Below are 17,409 nucleotides of genomic sequence, written 5' to 3' on the forward strand. Positions count from 1 at the left end.
CATTCCGCAAGGCCTGGACTCGTGCCAGGCCCAGAGCTGAGGTTCCCTCAACAGTGGTGGGCAGAATGATCTAGCAGAGGTGGAGGGCCTGCGGGGACCTGCCTGTCTGCAGGCAGCATTCCCGGGGCCCCCGGGGCCTCTAGCCCTCGAGGCAGAGGATCTGAGGGAGATATGGGGGTGCCCACAGCCCAACTCCCATTTTCCTCTCTGCAGCCACATTACTGAACAGGCAAGGTTAACCTCAGAGGCCACGAAAGACATTCTTAGGCCCACGAGACAGGCCAGGCCAGGACCACTTCCTTTTTTTTGAAGAAAACCCCTCCTCCCAGAGCCTGAGGGAGCACTCAGCTGCTGTGCTCCTGCCAGCTTGGCAGTGGGCTCCTGGCCAGTGTGGCTGGCGTTGTGACAGGCATTTGTTTGGGGTTTAACTTCCTTGAGCAACAAGCAGTTTCTCAAGTGTGGTGAAGGGGGACCTGCCTCCCCAGACTCCCGGGCACATGGGTCTGAGGAGCCCATTCACGGGCCCCTCATGGTGCTGATCCTGTAGGGGCGCAGTCCTGGCTGGCCATTCTCAGGGAAGGCAGTTCCCACAGGGTCACCTCTGCAATGTGGCAGCCGGCGGGGGATGGTCCCTGCCCGTCTGGTCTAACCTGAGACAAGTTTTGGCTATCCCACCATGAGTTATGAGACGAGCAGGCTGGGTCCTCACTGCCCCTGGCTCACCTCTGCATGTTGCGGGGTTTCTCAAGAAGCTCAGACCGCAAGTGAGTAAGCATTTCCACTCTCCTCAGAGAAGAGAGATTGTATTCCAAAGTGTAATGGCGAATGGGCCACCACCTCCCCTTCCCCCAGATATTCTGACTATGGAGCAGGTGGAGGCTGCAGGGGCCTCACATGCCAGCTCCTGGGTGAAGTATGTATGAGCACAGAGCCACGGGCTACATAGTGAGGGAAGGCAGCCAACTCGGGACTTATAGGACCCGTGGCCTCTGCGATCCCAGCATGTATGGGGCTGAGATGGTGGCTTGGACCTCGAGGAAACACAGGCGGGAGGAGGCACGAAGGCGCTGAAGGAACCTCTCCACTCGATTCTCTTTGTATGACACAGAAAGTCCACAAAGCCTCTGAGATGTGCTTTCTTATTCTTCTGTGTCCCCAAAACCCCCTTCGAAAATAACATTTAAATTATTGTTCTGTGCCGTGTGTTCAAATGGAGATAATCAGATGCCAGTGGCTTTACAATGTGGGTTGCATTCCATTTTCCCAGGCACCCAGGCCCTGGGTCTCTAGACTACCACCCGTCGTGGCCACCCCTCTGCTCACCAGGGAGGCAAGACAGGAACCCTGCAGCTGCCAGAGCAAGCACGTCCCACAGCCTTGGGAGGCCTCCCAAAATGTGTCCAGATTCCAGGCAGAGAGAGAGGGACTGAAAGGCTGAAGTGAAGTGACAGTGCCTACCCAGGCCGGGACTGAGAGCCTGAAGACCAGCTTTCCAGACTCTGTCCCAGAACCCCCTTGGCCCTCAGCAAATCCCCTCCTCCTGGCCTGAAACAGACTCCAGGCTTCTTGCAGAGACATCTTCTGTGGAGAACCAGAAAGCTTGAGTCCACCCTGACTGTCCCGGGACAGAGCTGCTGAGCAGGGTGCAGGAGCCACAAACACCAGATCTTTCAAGACACATCAGTGACAGATCTGGGCATGGCTGGTCCAGCCAGGACATTGGGCCAGTGCAGCCCCAAGGCTCTAAATGCCGTCCTTCGGCTCTAGCTTGGCCACCGTGGCCCGGTGCACCTCGTCAGGGCCGTCGGCAAAGCACAGGGCTCGAGCCCAGGTGAAGAACTGAGCCAGTGGGTAGTCACTGCTCAGGCCCGCCGCTCCGAAGGCCTGGCAGACACAGGGTGGAGGGAGGCGGCCCTGGGTCAGCCCTTGTCTCTGAGAGCCCCAGGAATGATAGCCTGCTCTTGATGGCCCATAATAACCATCTTCCTGGACTTCCCCTGTGGCACCTATGTGATACAATCACTAATATTCCAGAAGGCTTCCGTGGGGCCACACCCTCCATCACACGGCCTCCAGACTCCCCAGGCCCACTCTGCAGGTGCCTTCTGCCCTATGCTGGGGCCAGGGGTTAGGATCTGAGGAGGCTGCCTCCCTGCATGGGAAAGAGCCTGGGCTCTGGGCTTATGAAAACCCAAATTCATGTGAATTTGAGGTCAGCTACTTGCAAGCTCAGTGACCTAGACAAGTTACTTCACTTTTCTGTGCCTGTTTCCTCACATTCAAAATGGGGGTAGGATGGCACCCCCCACCTTGCTGGGTCATTCTGAAGAGGAAAAGGAAAGTTGCATGCATGGTGAGTGGGTGACACAGGGCATCTGCCAGGGTCTATGGGAGGCTGGGTGGCTGAAAACAAGAGAGTGTGGCACCTGGTATTGATGGTTCAAATAAGTCAACTGTCTGGTCTGTGCTCACCTAAATCGCACGATCAATCACTCAGGAGGCCATGGACAGGGCAACCATTTTAATCATGGCTATATCCAAGGCTGCAGCCTGTAAGGAGGAGGAGATGCAATTATAAAATACCCGAGGGCAGCCTGGGTGGCAGAGTGAGACCCCCCACCCCCCATCTCTACTAAAAATACAAAAACTAACAGGTGTGGTGGCATATGCTTGTAGTCCCAGCTACTCGGGAGGCTGAGGTGAGAGGATTGTTTGAGTCTGGGAAGTTGGGGCTGCAGTAAGCTGGGACTGCAACACTACACTCAAGCCTGGATAACAGAGTGAGACCCCCTCTCCAAAAACAAAGGCCAGGGGCGGTGGTTCAGGCCTGTAATTCCAGCACTTTGGGAGGTTGAAGCGGGCAGATCACCTGAGGTCAGGAGTTCCAGACCAACCTGGCCAACACATAGTGAAACCCAGTCTCTACTAAAAAATACAAAAATTTGCTGGGCGTGGTGGTGCATGCCTGTAGTCCCAGCTACTTGGGAAACTGAGGCAGGAGAGCTGCTTGAACTCGGGAGGCAGAGGTTGCAGTGAGCTGAGATCATGCCACTCTACTCAAGCCTGGGCGACAGAGCAAGACTCCGTCTCTCAAAAACAAAACAAAAAACCAAACCACAAAAAAGACCTGAAGGCAGAAAGCTTAGAAGAATGATCAGATTCCCAGGAGGAAGTCAAACACCAGGGTCCACAACAGAGGCCCCAGGGTCTCGCTGATGTGAGCTGGGTGAGGCTGCCCCTGCCTGGTGTACAGCTAGACAGCACCCAGGGATGAAGGGTGCCATGTTGGCAACTACTATCTTGTATCACAAGATGTGAAGCAAGTGCTGGGAGAATGTGGCTGTCTTCCCAGATGGTGGGGAACACAGCCAGCACACACTGAAGGGACAAGGGGAGGGGTCTGTGCTTTGCTCAGGGTCATGGCCAGCTCTGCCTCTAAGTAGCAGTGGACCAAGGCCAGTCAGGGCTCTAGGAAACCGAGCTACAGTGATCTGCCCTGGGGCAGGGTGTTCAAGGGAGACACCCAGCAGCCTCCATCATATCTAGCATGCCAGTGTCAAAGAACCAGGAACTGTGAGCTTAGGTTGGTCCCTGATGGCTGAGGATCTTGTGTGGGGGTGGAGGCTGCCCCACAGAAAGCTGGACAAAGCAAGGTCAACATGGCATTGTACTTGGTCATCACAGGCACTTAGAAAGAGCCTTAGTTAGCCTGGGCAACATGGTGAGACCCAATCTCTACAAAAAATAAAGAATTAGCTGGGCATGGAGGTGTGCGCCTGGAGTCCCAGCTACTTGGGAGGCTGAGGCTTCAGTGAGCCATGATGTACCACTGCATTCCAGCCTGGCTACAGAGCGATGCCCTGTCTCAAAAAATAAATAAATAAAAGGTTAAAAAGAGGCTTAGTGAATGACTAATGTCACACTTGAAAATAAGCTTCTATTTCTGTTAAGTCAATATTCAGGTGAAGGCCAGTAGAGTGTCTCTTTTCCCTGCCTTACTCAGGTTGCCCAACACCTCCACCAATGGCCCTGGGAGTCCAGGGCCGCCCAGGGGCCCTGTGGCCCCATCAGACCCACTGCCTTGGACTAAGCAGCTCACCAGGTCAGTAAAACACAAAAGCCAGTCCTCTCTTCTTGTGCCTTTTCAATTTTTGAAAAACTGCCCAAACAGCTCCAAGTAGAGGTGAAATAAAGTTTCTAATGTCAAGAAGCCAAGCTCTCATGCTTTGCTGAATGAGGAGGAAGAATCTCCGCCTCTGGGAGGCCCCCTTGTGCCCCTGCCCCTACCTTGTTTGCTGCCAGGTCCATGAGGTGGGCAGCTCTCAGCACCAGCAGCCGTGCCTGCTCAATCTCCACGCGTGACTGCGTGATGTCTGCCAGCACTGTGCCCTGCTCCACCAGGGGCTTCCCAAAGGCCACGCGGGACTTCACCTGTCAACACAAGAGATGTGGGGCTGAGGACATGCTGGGCTGGGGGTGGCCATGAGAGGAAGGGGCTGGTGGCCTGCAGAGCTGGGTGGAAGCAGAGAGGACAGGGCAGGGGAGGAGAGTGAAAGCAGGACCATGCAGCTTCTCAGCCAAGCTGCCTGCGTGCAGCCATGGGCCATTTCCAGGGAGTAGGTCTGACACACAATCTTCACATGCACCACAGCCAGCCACAGCCCACAAACTGTTACAAGGTGCCTGTAACAAACTGCTTCCAAGAACCCTTTATTCCGGCCACTGCACATCTGGGCAGGCCTGGCTACCAGACAGAAGCGATTATAGATCTGAGCCAGCATCTGGCCCAAGGCTACATGGGAATGAGGGAGTGACTGCAGGCACTGCACACGGCGCAGGTGAAGGGTGCCCTCTGCTGACCGCAGCACCCCTTCCCGCCCTGCAGCTCCAATAGGAGCAAGGTCCCCTCAGCCCCCTGTCTCGCTCCTGGCCGTCCACCATGGGTTGCCTTATCTGCAATGGGGATTTTAGATTCCGAAAGTCACAAGGCATCAGAAAAGGTTCTAAGTATTCCTTTTTTTTTTCTTGTTTTATTTATTCTTTTTCCTTCTTTTTTTATTATTTTTTTGGAGACAGGGTCTCACTTTGTTGCCCATGCTGGAGAGCAGTGGCGTGATCTTGGCTCACTGCAACCTCCACCTCCTGGGCTCAAGCGATCTTCCTACCTCAGCCTCCTGAGTAGCTGGGACCACAGGCAAGAACCACCGCATCTGGCTAACTTTTCAATTTTTTGTAGAGACAAGGTCTCACTACATTGCCCAGACTGGTCTCAAACTCTTAGACTCAGGCAATCCTCCTGCCTTGGTCTCACCAAGTGTTGGGATTATAGGCATGAACCACCACACCCAGCCTAGTTTTTTTTTTTTTTTTTTTTTTTTTTTACTAAAAACAATCTACACAGATAATTTATCTCATGGCAGAAAAACTACCCGTTTTCAGAACAAAAAGAGAAGACAGTAAGAACACCTAGAATCCCACCATCTAGTCACCTCTAGTTAATATTTGGTGGATATTCTCCTCTATCCTTCTATACTTGTTTTATATATACTTACTTTTTCCAAAAACGGGAGCCACACTCTATATATTGTTTTGTAGCCTTTTTGTTTGTTTGAGACAGAGTTTCGCTTTTGTTGTCCAGGCTGGAGTGCAGTGGCACGATCTCGGCTCACTGCAACCTCTGCCTCCCAGTTTCAAGTGATTCTTCTGCTTCAGCCCCCCAAGTAGCTGGGATTACAGGTGCCTGCCACCACACCTGGCTAATTTTTGTGTTTTTTTAATAGAGATGGGGTGTTTCACAATTTTGGCCTGGCTGGTCTCGAACTCCTGACCTCAGGTGATCTGCCTGCCTCGGCCTCTCAAAGTACTGGGATTACAGGAGTGAGCCACAGCACCCGGCCAGCCTGCTTAAAACAACAACAACAACAACAACAACAAGAAACAATTATTTTGCATCAAAGCTAACAGCCTGTTTTTGTTTCTGTTTTTTTTTTTTTTTTTTTTTTTTTTTTTCCCCAGACAGGGTGTTGCTCTGTTACTCAGGCTGCAGTGCAGTGGCATAGTCACAGGTCGCTGCAGCCTCGACCTCCCAGGCTCAGGAAGTCCTCCCACCTCAGCCTCCTGAGTAGCTAGGACTATAAATGCATGCCACCACACCTGGCTAATTTTTTTTTTTTTTGAGATGGAGTATCACTCTTGTTGCCCAGGCTGGAGTGCAATGGTGCGATCTCGGCTCACTGCAACCTCCGCCTCCCGGGTTCAGGTGATTCTCCTGCCCCAGCCTCCCGAGTAGCTGGGACTACAGGCATACACCACCACACCCGACTAATTTTATATTTTTAGTAGAGACAGGGTTTCTCCATGTTGGTCAGGCTGCACTCGAATTCCCGACATCAGGTGATCTGCCCACCTTGGCCTCCCAAAGTGCTGGAATTACAGGTGTGAGCCACCACGCCCAGCCCCACCTGGCTAATATATTTTTTTTTTTTTGAGACGGAGTCTTGCTCTGTCGCCCAGGCTGGAGTGCAGTGGCGCGATCTCGGCTCACTGCAAGCTCCGCCTCCCGGGTTCACGCCATTCTCCTGCCTCAGCCTCTCCAAGTAGCTGGACTACAGGCGCCCGCCACCACGCCCGGCTAATTTTTTTGTATTTTTTTTTAGTAGAGACGGGGTTTCACCGTGGTCTCGATCTCCTGACCTCGTGATCTGCCCACCTCGGCCTCCCAAAGTGCTGGGATTACAAGCGTGAGCCACCGTGCCCGGCCACCTGGCTAATATTTTTAATTTTTTAATTTTAATTTTAATTTTTGAGACGGAGTCTTGCTTTGTCACCCCGGCTGGAGTGCAGTTGCGCAATCTCAGCTCACTGCAACCTCCACCTCCTGGATTCAAGTGATCCTCCTGCCTCAGCCTCCCAAGTAGCTGGATTACAGGCACAAGCCACCACGCCCAGCTAACTTTTGTATTTTTAGTAGAGACGGGGTATCACCATGTTGGCGAGGCTGGTCTTGAACTCCCAACCTGAAGCGATCCGCCCGCCTTGGCCTCCCAAAGTGCTGAGATTACAAGCGTTAGCCCCCGTGCCCAGCCTTATTTTTTATTTTTTATAGAGATGAGGTTTTGCCATATCGCCCAGGCTAGTCTCAAATTCCTGGGCTCAAGCAATCTGCCTGCCTCGACCTCTCAGAGTGCTGGGAGTGAGTCACCACACCTGGCCACAATCTTTTTTAAAAAAAATTTAAGTGTATATAGTGAACAATTTCTCCATGTTAAGGAATAGATTTCCACAGCATCATTTAAAGTCTCACTGTATGCCATCTTGTGGTTTATTTGGCCAACAGTCATTGTTAGCCTTATAGGTTCCAGAATTTTGCTATTTGAATGAGCACTGTGGTGAACCTCCTTGTAGCAAATCTTTTGTAGATTCCTAATAACTCCAACCAAGTCCTCAGTAGAGGTGCCATGTTCATGCTATGCACTTTCTGGAGACTTCTGTCTGACTCATTCAGTCCAATTGTTCTGCCAGAAGGTTGAATTTAATGCCACCTGGGGCTAAAGCAACATACCTGAGTCCATAGACAGGAGCGTTTTACTTAGAAAGAAAAAATAACTGGTCAGTCTTAACTCAAAAGGGTGTAATCACAGGTTTGCTCACTAATCAAAAATGCAGACTGCCTCTGTTCTTTCAATAGCAGTTCTTGTGAGACACTGGTTTTGGTCTCAGGGTTTGTGTCACCTTTCTGAAACTGATGATCACCAATTTGAATTCCTGTCCTGGCAGCAGCTGTCTTTTAACCTAGGTTTCCAAACTTTGGGGGTGGTGGGGTCATGGCAGAATAAAGTTTTCTGGATGTGCTGTGGAGGAGGGTGGTACAGGCCAGATGATGGAACCCTAGGGACAAAAACAAGCAACATGGGGTCTCCCTGGTGTCTGATTTTTATTTATTTTTAAAGAGACAGGGTCTCACTCTGTCACCAGGCTGGAGTGCAGTGGTGTGATCACTGCTCACTGCAGCCCTAAATGCCTGGGCTCAAGCGATCCTTCTGCCTCAGCCTCCTGAGTAGCTGGGACTACAGACACATGCCACTGTGCCTGGCACTTAAAGCTCTTTCTTTTTGGCCAGGTGTGGTGGCTCACACCTGTAATCCCAGCACATTGGGAGGCCGAGGTGGGCGGATCACGAGGTCGGAGATTGAGACCATCCCGGCTATCACAGTGACATCAAGACCATCTTGGCTAACACAGTGAAACCCCGTCTCTACTAAAAATACAAAAAATTAGCCATGGTGGCAGGTGCTCAAATCGGACTTCACCACAGCCACCTAAAAGATCCATGGTGGCAGGTGCCTGTAGTCCCAGCTACTCGGGAGGCTGAGGCAGGAGAATGGTGTGAACCTGGGAGGCAGAGGTTGCAGTGAGCCGAGATTGCGCCACTGCACTCCAGCCTGGGCAACAGAGCGAGACTCCATCTCAAAAAAAAAAACCAAAAAAACACGTTTTTTTTTTTGCTGGGCATGGTGGCTCATGCCTGTAATCCCAGCACTTTGGGAGGCCGAGGCGGGCAGATCACGAGGTCTAGAGATCGAGACCATCCTGGCCGACATGGTGAAACCCCGTCTCTACTAAAAATACAAAAATTAGCTGGGCCTGGTGGTGTGCGCCTGTAGTCCCAGCTACTCGGGAGGCTGAGGCAGAAGAATTGCTTGAACCCGGGAGGTGGAGGTTGCAGTGAGCCGAGATCACGCCACTGCACTCCAGCCTGGTGACAGAGCACGACTCAATCTTAAAAAAAAAAAAAAAATTCTTTTTTTGTAGAGACTGAGTCTCTCTTTTTTGCCGAGGCTGGTCTCAAATGCTTGGCTTCAAGCGACCCCCCTAACTAGATCTCCCAAAGCACTGGGATTATAGCCATGAGCCACTGCACCCAGACTGATTTTTAATAATGTGCTAGCAGCATGACCTTTACACCTTGGAACCTTGCCCTCTGCTGCTATAGAGCCTGGCCTTTCCCTTCAAGTCACCTCAACAGAGTGGGGTCCATTCTGCTCTGAATCCAAACTGCAGCAAAGTAGCAGATGCAAAGCAAAGACAGGAACGCAACTGCTTGGCAAGGATGTCACCTTGCTTCACCTGCTGGGACTGCACTCAGAAAACAGGTAGGAATTGAAGTCCGACAGCAAAGCAGAAGGTGGTGGTTCTGAGTCAGTGCTGGGCACGGAAGGAAGCACTCACGCGGGCCTTCATGAGTGCCAGGGCCCTCTCTGAGAACCTGATCAGCCTCATGCAGTGATGGATCCTGCCAGGGCCCAGTCTGCCCTGGGCGATCTCAAAGCCTCGGCCAGGGCCCAGGACCGTGTTCTCTTTGGGCACACACACGTGCTCAAATCGGACTTCACCACGGCCACCTAAAAGATCCAAACGATCACCGTGAGCAATCGCCATAGTCATTTCCCTTGGATATGTTTATTCCTCACCTCAGTCTGGGTTATCTGCTGGCAATGTCCCTGCCCTTTATTTAGCCTTCCTACTGGGACATGTTTAAAGGGCAAAGGATGGCAGGAAAGAGCCTGTTAAACACAGAAAGTGAATCACTGATTTATAATGGCAAATGACTATTCTGTGATTCTTTTTTTTTTTTTTTTTTGAGACGGAGTCTCGCTCTGTCGCCCAGGCTGGAGTGCAGTGGCCCGATCTCGGCTCACTGCAAGCTCCGCCTCCCAGGTTTCACGCCATTCTCCTGCCTCAGCCTCCGGAGTAGCTGGGACTACAGGCGCCCGCCACCACGCCCGGCTAATTTTTTGTATTTTTAGTAGAGACGGGGTTTCACCGTTGTCTCGATCTCCTGACCTCGTGATCCACCCGCCTCAGCCTCCCAAAGTGCTATGATTACAGGCATGAGCCACCGCGCCCGGCCTCTGTGATTCCTTTTATAAAAACATAATAATGCCACCTTAAGCTGAAGCTCCTAGTGATCCTATGAATCACTTCACCTTAAGCTGAAGCTCCAATGTAGTGATCCTATGAAAACACTGAATGTAAAAATGTGAACACTATTAGCCGAGAACCAAACTGGGAGCGGACAAAACCAGGGCTGTGGCCTAGAGGTCAGCTGTTCACACTGGGGCCTGGAAGAGTAGGTTTGGCCTCCACTTCCTGCCTCTGCCCTGTATGGCTTCCTGTGTCACAGACTCCTGATTACCTCTAAGTTTAGAAGAGGGAAAAAATGCATAAATCCCTGTCTGAAATCCGCCTGCATGGTTGATATTCATGTATGGAAATGAAATGCAGGAGCATGTGACTCCAAATGCCATCACACCCTCAGACGGGATGTGGCAAGTCCTGAACAAGAGCAGGGGCCCCTCAACGGTGTCTCCTGGGGACCAGACCCACACCCAGGGGTGACCCGCCCCTGGAGGTCCCACCTGCTGCATCCTCAGTCCATACACCGTCAGAGGCTGGCTGATTTTTATCCCTGGGCTATCCATGAGAACCAAGAGCAGAGACTGCTGCTGGTGTCTTGGTGCATGTGGGTCTGTTTTTCCCATAAACACAGAGTTGGCAACGAGGATCCAGGATGCCTGCCAGGAAACGAGACAGACAGACCCCATCATCTGACACCAGGGCCATCAAATCTCTACACACGTGGTCCTGACCCAAGAAAGGCACAGCGAGGAAGCAGACAGAGCTGTTTAAGGCTCCATGTAATCAGATGAGCATCTGCAGACTGCTGACCAGAAATAATAGCAAATTGGGTTTTGTCCCAGTGAGGAATGAATCCAACATCATAAGAGCAAGTTTTTAAAAGCATCACATAGAGTAGAAAATATAATTTAGGGACAAGAGGATGAAAACTGCTACTTGATCCCTGCCAGCTGGCTCGGCTCCCACAGGTGGTGCACACATAATGGCTCTGGGCCCGGGCCTTGGAATCAGGTGAACCTTTGACTTTGGGTTCTCTACTTGCCAGCTGGGCGCTCATACCCCAGGCAAGGGACCTACGTCTGAGTGCGGTTTCCTCCTCTGCAAAATGGGGATGCTCATTCTTTTTTTTTTTTCTTAGAATTCAGTTTGTTTTTTATACTTTAAGTTTTAGGGTGTATGTGCACAATGTGCAGGTTTGTTACATATGTATCCATGTGCCATGTTGGTGTGCTGCACCCATTAACTCGTCATTTAGCATTAGGTGTATCTCCTAATGCTGTCCCTCCCCCCTCCCCCCACCCCACAACAGTCCCTGGAATGTGATGTTCCCCTTCCTGTGTCCATGAGTTCTCATTGTTCAATTCCCACCTGAGTGAGAACATGCAGTGTTTGGTTTTTTGTCCTTGTGATAGTTTACTGAGAATGATGGTTTCCAGTTTCATCCATGTCCCTACAAAGGACATGAACTCATCATTTTTTATGGCTGCATAGTATTCCATAGTGTATATGTGCCACATTTTCTTAATCCAGTCTATCGTTGTTGGACATTTGGGTTGGTTCCAAGTCTTTTGCTATTGTGAATAGTGCTGCAATAAACATACGTGTGCATGTGTCTTTATAGCAGCATGATTTATAGTCCTTTGGGTATATACCCAGTAATGGGATGGCTGGGTCAAATGGTATTTCTAGTTCGAGATCCCTGAGGAATCACCACACTGACTTCCACAATGGTTGAACTAGTTTACAGTCCCACCAACAGTGTAGAAGTGTTCCTATTTCTCCACATCCTCTCCAGCACCTGTTGTTTCCTGACTTTTTAATGATCGCCATTCTAACTGGTGTGAGATGGTATCTCATTGTGGTTTTGATTTGCATTTCTCTGATGGCCAGTGATGATGAGCATTTTTTCATGTGCTTTTTGGCTGCATAAATGTCTTCTTTTGAGAAGTGTCTGTTCATGTCCTTTGCCCACTTTTTGATGGGGTTGTTTTTTTCTTGTAAATTTGTTTGAGTTCATTGTAGATTCTGGATATTAGCCCTTTGTCAGATGAGTAGGTTTCGAAAATTTTCTCCCATTCTGTAGGTTGCCTGTTCACTCTGATGGTAGTTTCTTTTGCTGTGCAGAAGCTCTTTAGTTTAATTAGATCCCATTTGTCAATTTTGGGTTTTGTTGCCATTGCTTTTGGTGTTTTAGACATGAAGTCCTTGCCCATGCCTGTGTCCTGAATGGCATTGCCTAGGTTTTCTTCTAGGGTTTTTATGGTTTTAGGTATGGGCTCCGGGAGGTAAGCTCCACGGCTACTCGTAGGGGCCCCACAGAAGTAACACTGGACACTCCCTAAACATCAGGATTGTCATTAGCCCTTAGGATGTAACACACTTGATAGAGGAGCCAGGAAGCCACCAAGGAAGGAGAGCTGCCCAAGGCAGAATGAACAACAGGAAGTGGAGAGATTCCTGGGCTCACATGTGCAGGGAGGCATCCGTCCATGTGTGGGCACCGGGGGACGTCCCTGCCCTGTGAAAAGCCACCTCTGAGAACAGCATGCTCCACGCAGTACCCTCCTATTCTCCCAGCTGCCTCTGCTGGGGGCGCTAAGTGACAGAATCTCCTTTGGGTCAACTTGAAAAAGTAGAGGCTCCTCCCAGGCATTGAGAGACGTGCCTATCAGTACAGACTCCCCGATGAGCATTTGAAAAGTGCATTTTAGGCCAAATACCTGTGATCCACCATTTGTGACCATTTATGACATAGAAGCTGTCCTCCTGTCTGATGGAAGCCTCAATGTTGGTGGCATCTGAAGAGGCAACCTGAGTGGGGAGCACATTCCAGTCAGAGCTGCCAGCAGACAGCCTGTGTTCCCTGCGGGGCTGACAACAACAGGGCCAGGCAAGTGGGTGGCAGCCCAGGCGAGGTACCTGGGGCTCGGTCATAGCAAAACAGGAGCGGGCTTTCCCCTCCAGCAGAGGAATCAGCCAGCGAGCCTTCTGCGCTTCGGTGCCATACCTCACCAGCAGCTCCATGTTGCCCGTGTCAGGCGCACAGCAGTTACATACCTGAGAAGGAAAAGGAGCATGACCATGACTGTCATGTCCTCTTCTAAAAAAAACGGGGTCAAGCTCTGTCACCCAGGCTGGAGTATTGTGGCATGATCATGGCTCACTGCAGCCTCGACTTCCTCAGCTCAAGCCATCCTCCCATGCCTCAGCTTCCCCAGCAGCTGGGACTATAGGTGTGCACCACCACACCCGACTAATTTTTTATTTTTCTGTACATACAGGGTCTCACTATGTTGCACAGGCTGGTGTCGAACTCCTGGCCTCAAGTGATCCCCCATACTTTGGCCTCCAAAAGTACTGGGATTACAGGTGTGAGCCACCATGCCTGGCCTTCTCACGTCAATATTTCAAGCTTCAAATTGGATGGGCATGGTGGCTCATGCCTGTAATCCCAGCACTTTGGGAGGCCGAGGTAGGTGGATTACCTGAGATCAGGAGTTTGAGAGCAGCCTGGCCAACATGGTAAAACCCTGTATCTACTAAAAATAGAAAAATTAGCCAAGTGTGGTGGCACGTGCCTGTAGTCCCAGCTACTTGGGAAGCTGAGGCAGGAGAACCACTTGAACCTGGGAGGCAGGGGTTGCAGTGAGCTAAGATTGAGCCACTGCACTCCAGCCTGGGTGACAGAGCGAGACTCCATCTCAAAAAAAAAAAAAAAAGTTCAAGCTCATGCCGGTGCTTCTGAATCTGGTCTATCTGTTTAGGAGTGAGTTCTTATAAAGATCAGGATGTTCCCACACACTAAGAAAAACTTTAAAGAAGGTACCTCGGGGACATACAGGGACGTGCCCATGAGCTCACACAGATGTGCATATTCCACGTTGGTCAGTCCTGCTCCATATTTTCTCTTGGGATCAGCCTCTAAGGGTAGGAAAATGTTTCAAAGTCCTTCAGCCTTGGCTTTCTCCTATCATGGGGAAAATAAGTCAGGAAACCACAGTGGAAGATTTCATTTTATTTTGAACCGTGGCAAACAATGAAAGGGATTGGAGGAAACAAAGCAGACAACCAAACACGCATGTGTGCCCAAAAAAATGATATGAGGAGCTGGGCATGGTGGCTGCGCCTGTGGTCCCAGCTACACAGGAGGCTGAGGTGGGAGGATCACGTGAGCCCAGGAGTTTGAGACTGCAGTGAGCTATGATCACACCATTGCACTCCACCCTGGGTGACAAAGCGAGACCTTGTTTCAAAAAAAAAAAAAAAAAGATATGGTGGCTCACGCCTGTAATCCCAGCACTTTGGGAGGCTGAGGCAGGCAGATCACAAGGTCAGGAGTTCAAGACCAGCCTGAACAACATGGTGAAACCCCATCTCCACTAAAAATACAAAAATTAGCTGGACATGGTGGCATGTGCCTACAATCCCAGTTACTCGGGAGGCTGAGGCAGAAGAATCGCTTGAACCTGGGAGGTGGAGGTTGCACAGAGCAAGACTCCGTCTCAAAAAAAAGAGAAAAAAAGAAAAGTAGATGATGATTGCATTATGTTCCTGAAGATCTCAAGTAATTTCAAAACTAACATAATCCAAGGTTCACGTGATAAGGAACAGCAGGTGTTTCTCTTTATCAGCTGAAGTGACAGCACTGGGAGACAACACAGAAACTCAGCTTACAGTGGATTTGGCCCTCTAGCTGTGATATTACAGGTTCTCTAGAGAGAGATTTATTAGCTGATACAGCACTGTTTCAAATTTACATAATTCAAATACGCATGAAATAGGCCCAACCTGCCCTGGCTTTCTAAGGCCAAGCATTCTGCTGCCTGGGCTATGCAGTCACACCTGAGCCATCTGCCTGTGACACAGGCACAGCAAAAGCAAGAGATGGAAACTGAGTCATGAAGAGCTGGCTCTTTCTGAGACGATGGAAGCAAAGATCATTCAACTCGGCGCCCCTGTATCTTCACTGCCTGGGATCGCTCAGGTGAGCCTGGTGGGGTCGGGGAGGGTGTGCCATGGTATTGGGGTCTTACCACCTCACCATGGCTGCTTTACCTTGAGGTCTTCGATCAGTGGGGAGGGGCTCCACCTGGCTGCTGAGGCCTGGTGACTCTGCAGCTCTGGCTCCGCAGGTACACACCTTGCTCCATGAAGTGTTTCAGCCGGTGATACAACTCTCTGACAGGTGGAGAGAGGCTCTCTGGAGAGATAACCAGACCTCCCCTTGAGGTATGAGCTGGGGAAGCTTCTGGAACAGAGCTATAACCCCTGGTGCCTGTGGGGCACCACTGGGACTGGGGCCTGGCCCACATGTGGTAGGACCTTGTTAACGGATTTTTGAAGGGATTCTCTTTGAAAACCCGGAACCCTTCTTTGACTGCGAAATCCCACGCCAGGTTAGACACAAATTCGGTCAGCTTTCCAGTTTGTTCCACATGTGTGGCGCTTGCTTGCCCTAAGCAGAATCAAAGAAAAACAGTGATTACTCCCACAGGACCCACCATAGGGATGTTAACATGTGATGACATTGTCACTTCAGCAGCTATTGTCATTTGCTGAACACTTGCTAAGTACCGAACACTGTGCTAAGAGCCACTATAGCTCACTGAATCCCCAAAGCAATACAACTGCTTTCACCTGCACTTTGCAGGCAAGATAACTGAGTCTTAAGAGAAGGAGGTGACTTGGACGAGCTGGAATTTAGGGGGCTGGGGGCCAGAGTCCAACTTAGGTCTGCCTGCTCCCTGCTCTTGATCTCTGCTTTCCTAAAAGACTACATTTAATCAGTAACACCCCAGATCACCTCTACCGTTGCCAGGGGGCTATAAGAAGTCCTGCATCCTAGACCACCCTTGCTACAAAATTGATAACAGCAATGCCACAACTGACTAAATGAAGAGCCAATTTCTAGACACCACTGTCTCTGGATAGAATCAACACCAGCATCACTCAGCTCACTATTTGGCTCTCACAGTGTCTCTTTCTTCTTGTAAAATGTGCATCAAGACTTTTTTTACAAACACATCTTTCCCCATTTAAAAAAATTAAGGTGGCCAGGTGCGGTGGATCACTCCTGTAATCCCAGCACTTTGGGAGGCCGAGGTGGGTGGATCACTTGAGGTCAGGAGTTCAAGACCAGCCTGGCCAACATGGAGAAACCCCGTCTCTACTAAAAATACAAAAATTGGCCAGGCATGATGGCGCATGCCTGTAATCTCAGCTACTCAGGAGGCTAACGCAGGAGAATCACTTGAACCTGGGAGGCAGAGGTTGCCGTGAGCAGAGATTGTGCCATCACACTCCAGCCTGGGTGACAGAGTGAGGCTCCCATCTCAAAAATAAAAATAAAAAATAAAAATAAAAAAATTAAGGTGTGGTGTACATACACCTCCTTAATGTAGAACTCTGCAAGTTTTAACAAACCCATAGTTGGGTAACTACCATTGCCATGAAGATACAGAATACTTCAGCCAGGCGCAATGGCTCACGCCTGTAATCTCAGCACTTTGGAGGCTGAGGCGGGTGGATCACCAGAGGTCAGGAGTTCGAGACCAGCCTGGGCAACACGGTGAGACCTGTCTCTACTAAAAATACAAAAATTAGCAGGGCATGGTGGCACATGCCTGTAGTCCCAGCTACTTGGGAGACTGAGGTAGGAGAATCACTTGAACCCAAGAGGCGGAGGTTGCCTGGGCAACAGAACGAGACACCATTTCAAAAAAAAAAGATACAGAATATTTCCATCATCTGGAAATTTCCCCAGTGTCCTTTTGTACTCAACCCCTGCTCCCAATTCCCAGCACCCACTGATCTCTGTTCCTGTAGTCTGTCTCTTCCAGGATGTCTCATAAATACTTATGTCACTCAGCATGTGGCCTTTTCAGTATGGCCTCCATCACTCAGAGCCCTGCATCTGAGACACATCCACATTGCTATGTGTACAATGTCTCCTCACAGTGAACTTTTTCACAGCCAGCTCTCCTGGATTACTTCTAGCACTTCCATGTCCCCAAGAGACTGTACCCAATAAATGGATAAATTGATAGTTCTCAAGAGACAGTCATTTTCTTTTTTTAAGTGATTTCATTTTAGGCCGGGTGCATTGGCTCACACCTGTAACCCCAGCACTTTGGGAGGCTGAGGCGGGTGGATTACTGGAGGTCAGGAGTTCAAGACCAGCCTGGGTAACATGGTGAAACCCCGTCTCTACTAAAAGTACAAAATTTAGCCAGGTGTGGTGATGCACGCCTGTAATCTTAGCTACTGGGGAGGCTGAGGCAGGAGAATCGCCTGAACCCAGGAGGTAGAGGTTACAGTGGGCCGAGATCATGCCATTGCACTCCAGCCTGGGTGACAAGAGCAAAACTCCATCTCAAAAAAATAAATATTGTATTTATTTTTAAATAAGAGATGGGGCCTTACTATGTTGCCCAAACTGGTCTTGAACTTCTGGCCTTAAACAATCCTCCTGTCTCAGTCTACCAAGTGCTG

General features: G+C 50.2%; 1 protein-coding gene across 1 annotated transcript in view; it reads right to left on the reverse strand.

Annotated features, from left to right (window-relative positions):
* Positions 1 to 1,743: 1,743 nt before the first annotated feature.
* LOC100579370 (acyl-CoA dehydrogenase family member 10-like) overlaps positions 1,744 to 17,409 on the reverse strand; it is a 57,849-nt gene continuing 42,183 nt past the window's right edge. Inside the window, 11 exon segments of the mRNA XM_030808665.1 lie at positions 1,744 to 1,884; positions 2,473 to 2,550; positions 4,288 to 4,431; positions 9,229 to 9,412; positions 10,429 to 10,545; positions 10,547 to 10,574; positions 12,639 to 12,729; positions 12,838 to 12,975; positions 13,745 to 13,885; positions 14,974 to 15,053; positions 15,056 to 15,373. Of these exon segments, the coding sequence (XP_030664525.1) occupies positions 1,744 to 1,884; positions 2,473 to 2,550; positions 4,288 to 4,431; positions 9,229 to 9,412; positions 10,429 to 10,545; positions 10,547 to 10,574; positions 12,639 to 12,729; positions 12,838 to 12,975; positions 13,745 to 13,885; positions 14,974 to 15,053; positions 15,056 to 15,373 (1,460 nt within the window).

The sequence above is a fragment of the Nomascus leucogenys genome, unplaced genomic scaffold (genome assembly GCF_006542625.1).
Source record: "Nomascus leucogenys isolate Asia unplaced genomic scaffold, Asia_NLE_v1 000710F_116640_qpd_obj, whole genome shotgun sequence".
Lineage (NCBI taxonomy): Eukaryota > Metazoa > Chordata > Mammalia > Primates > Hylobatidae > Nomascus > Nomascus leucogenys.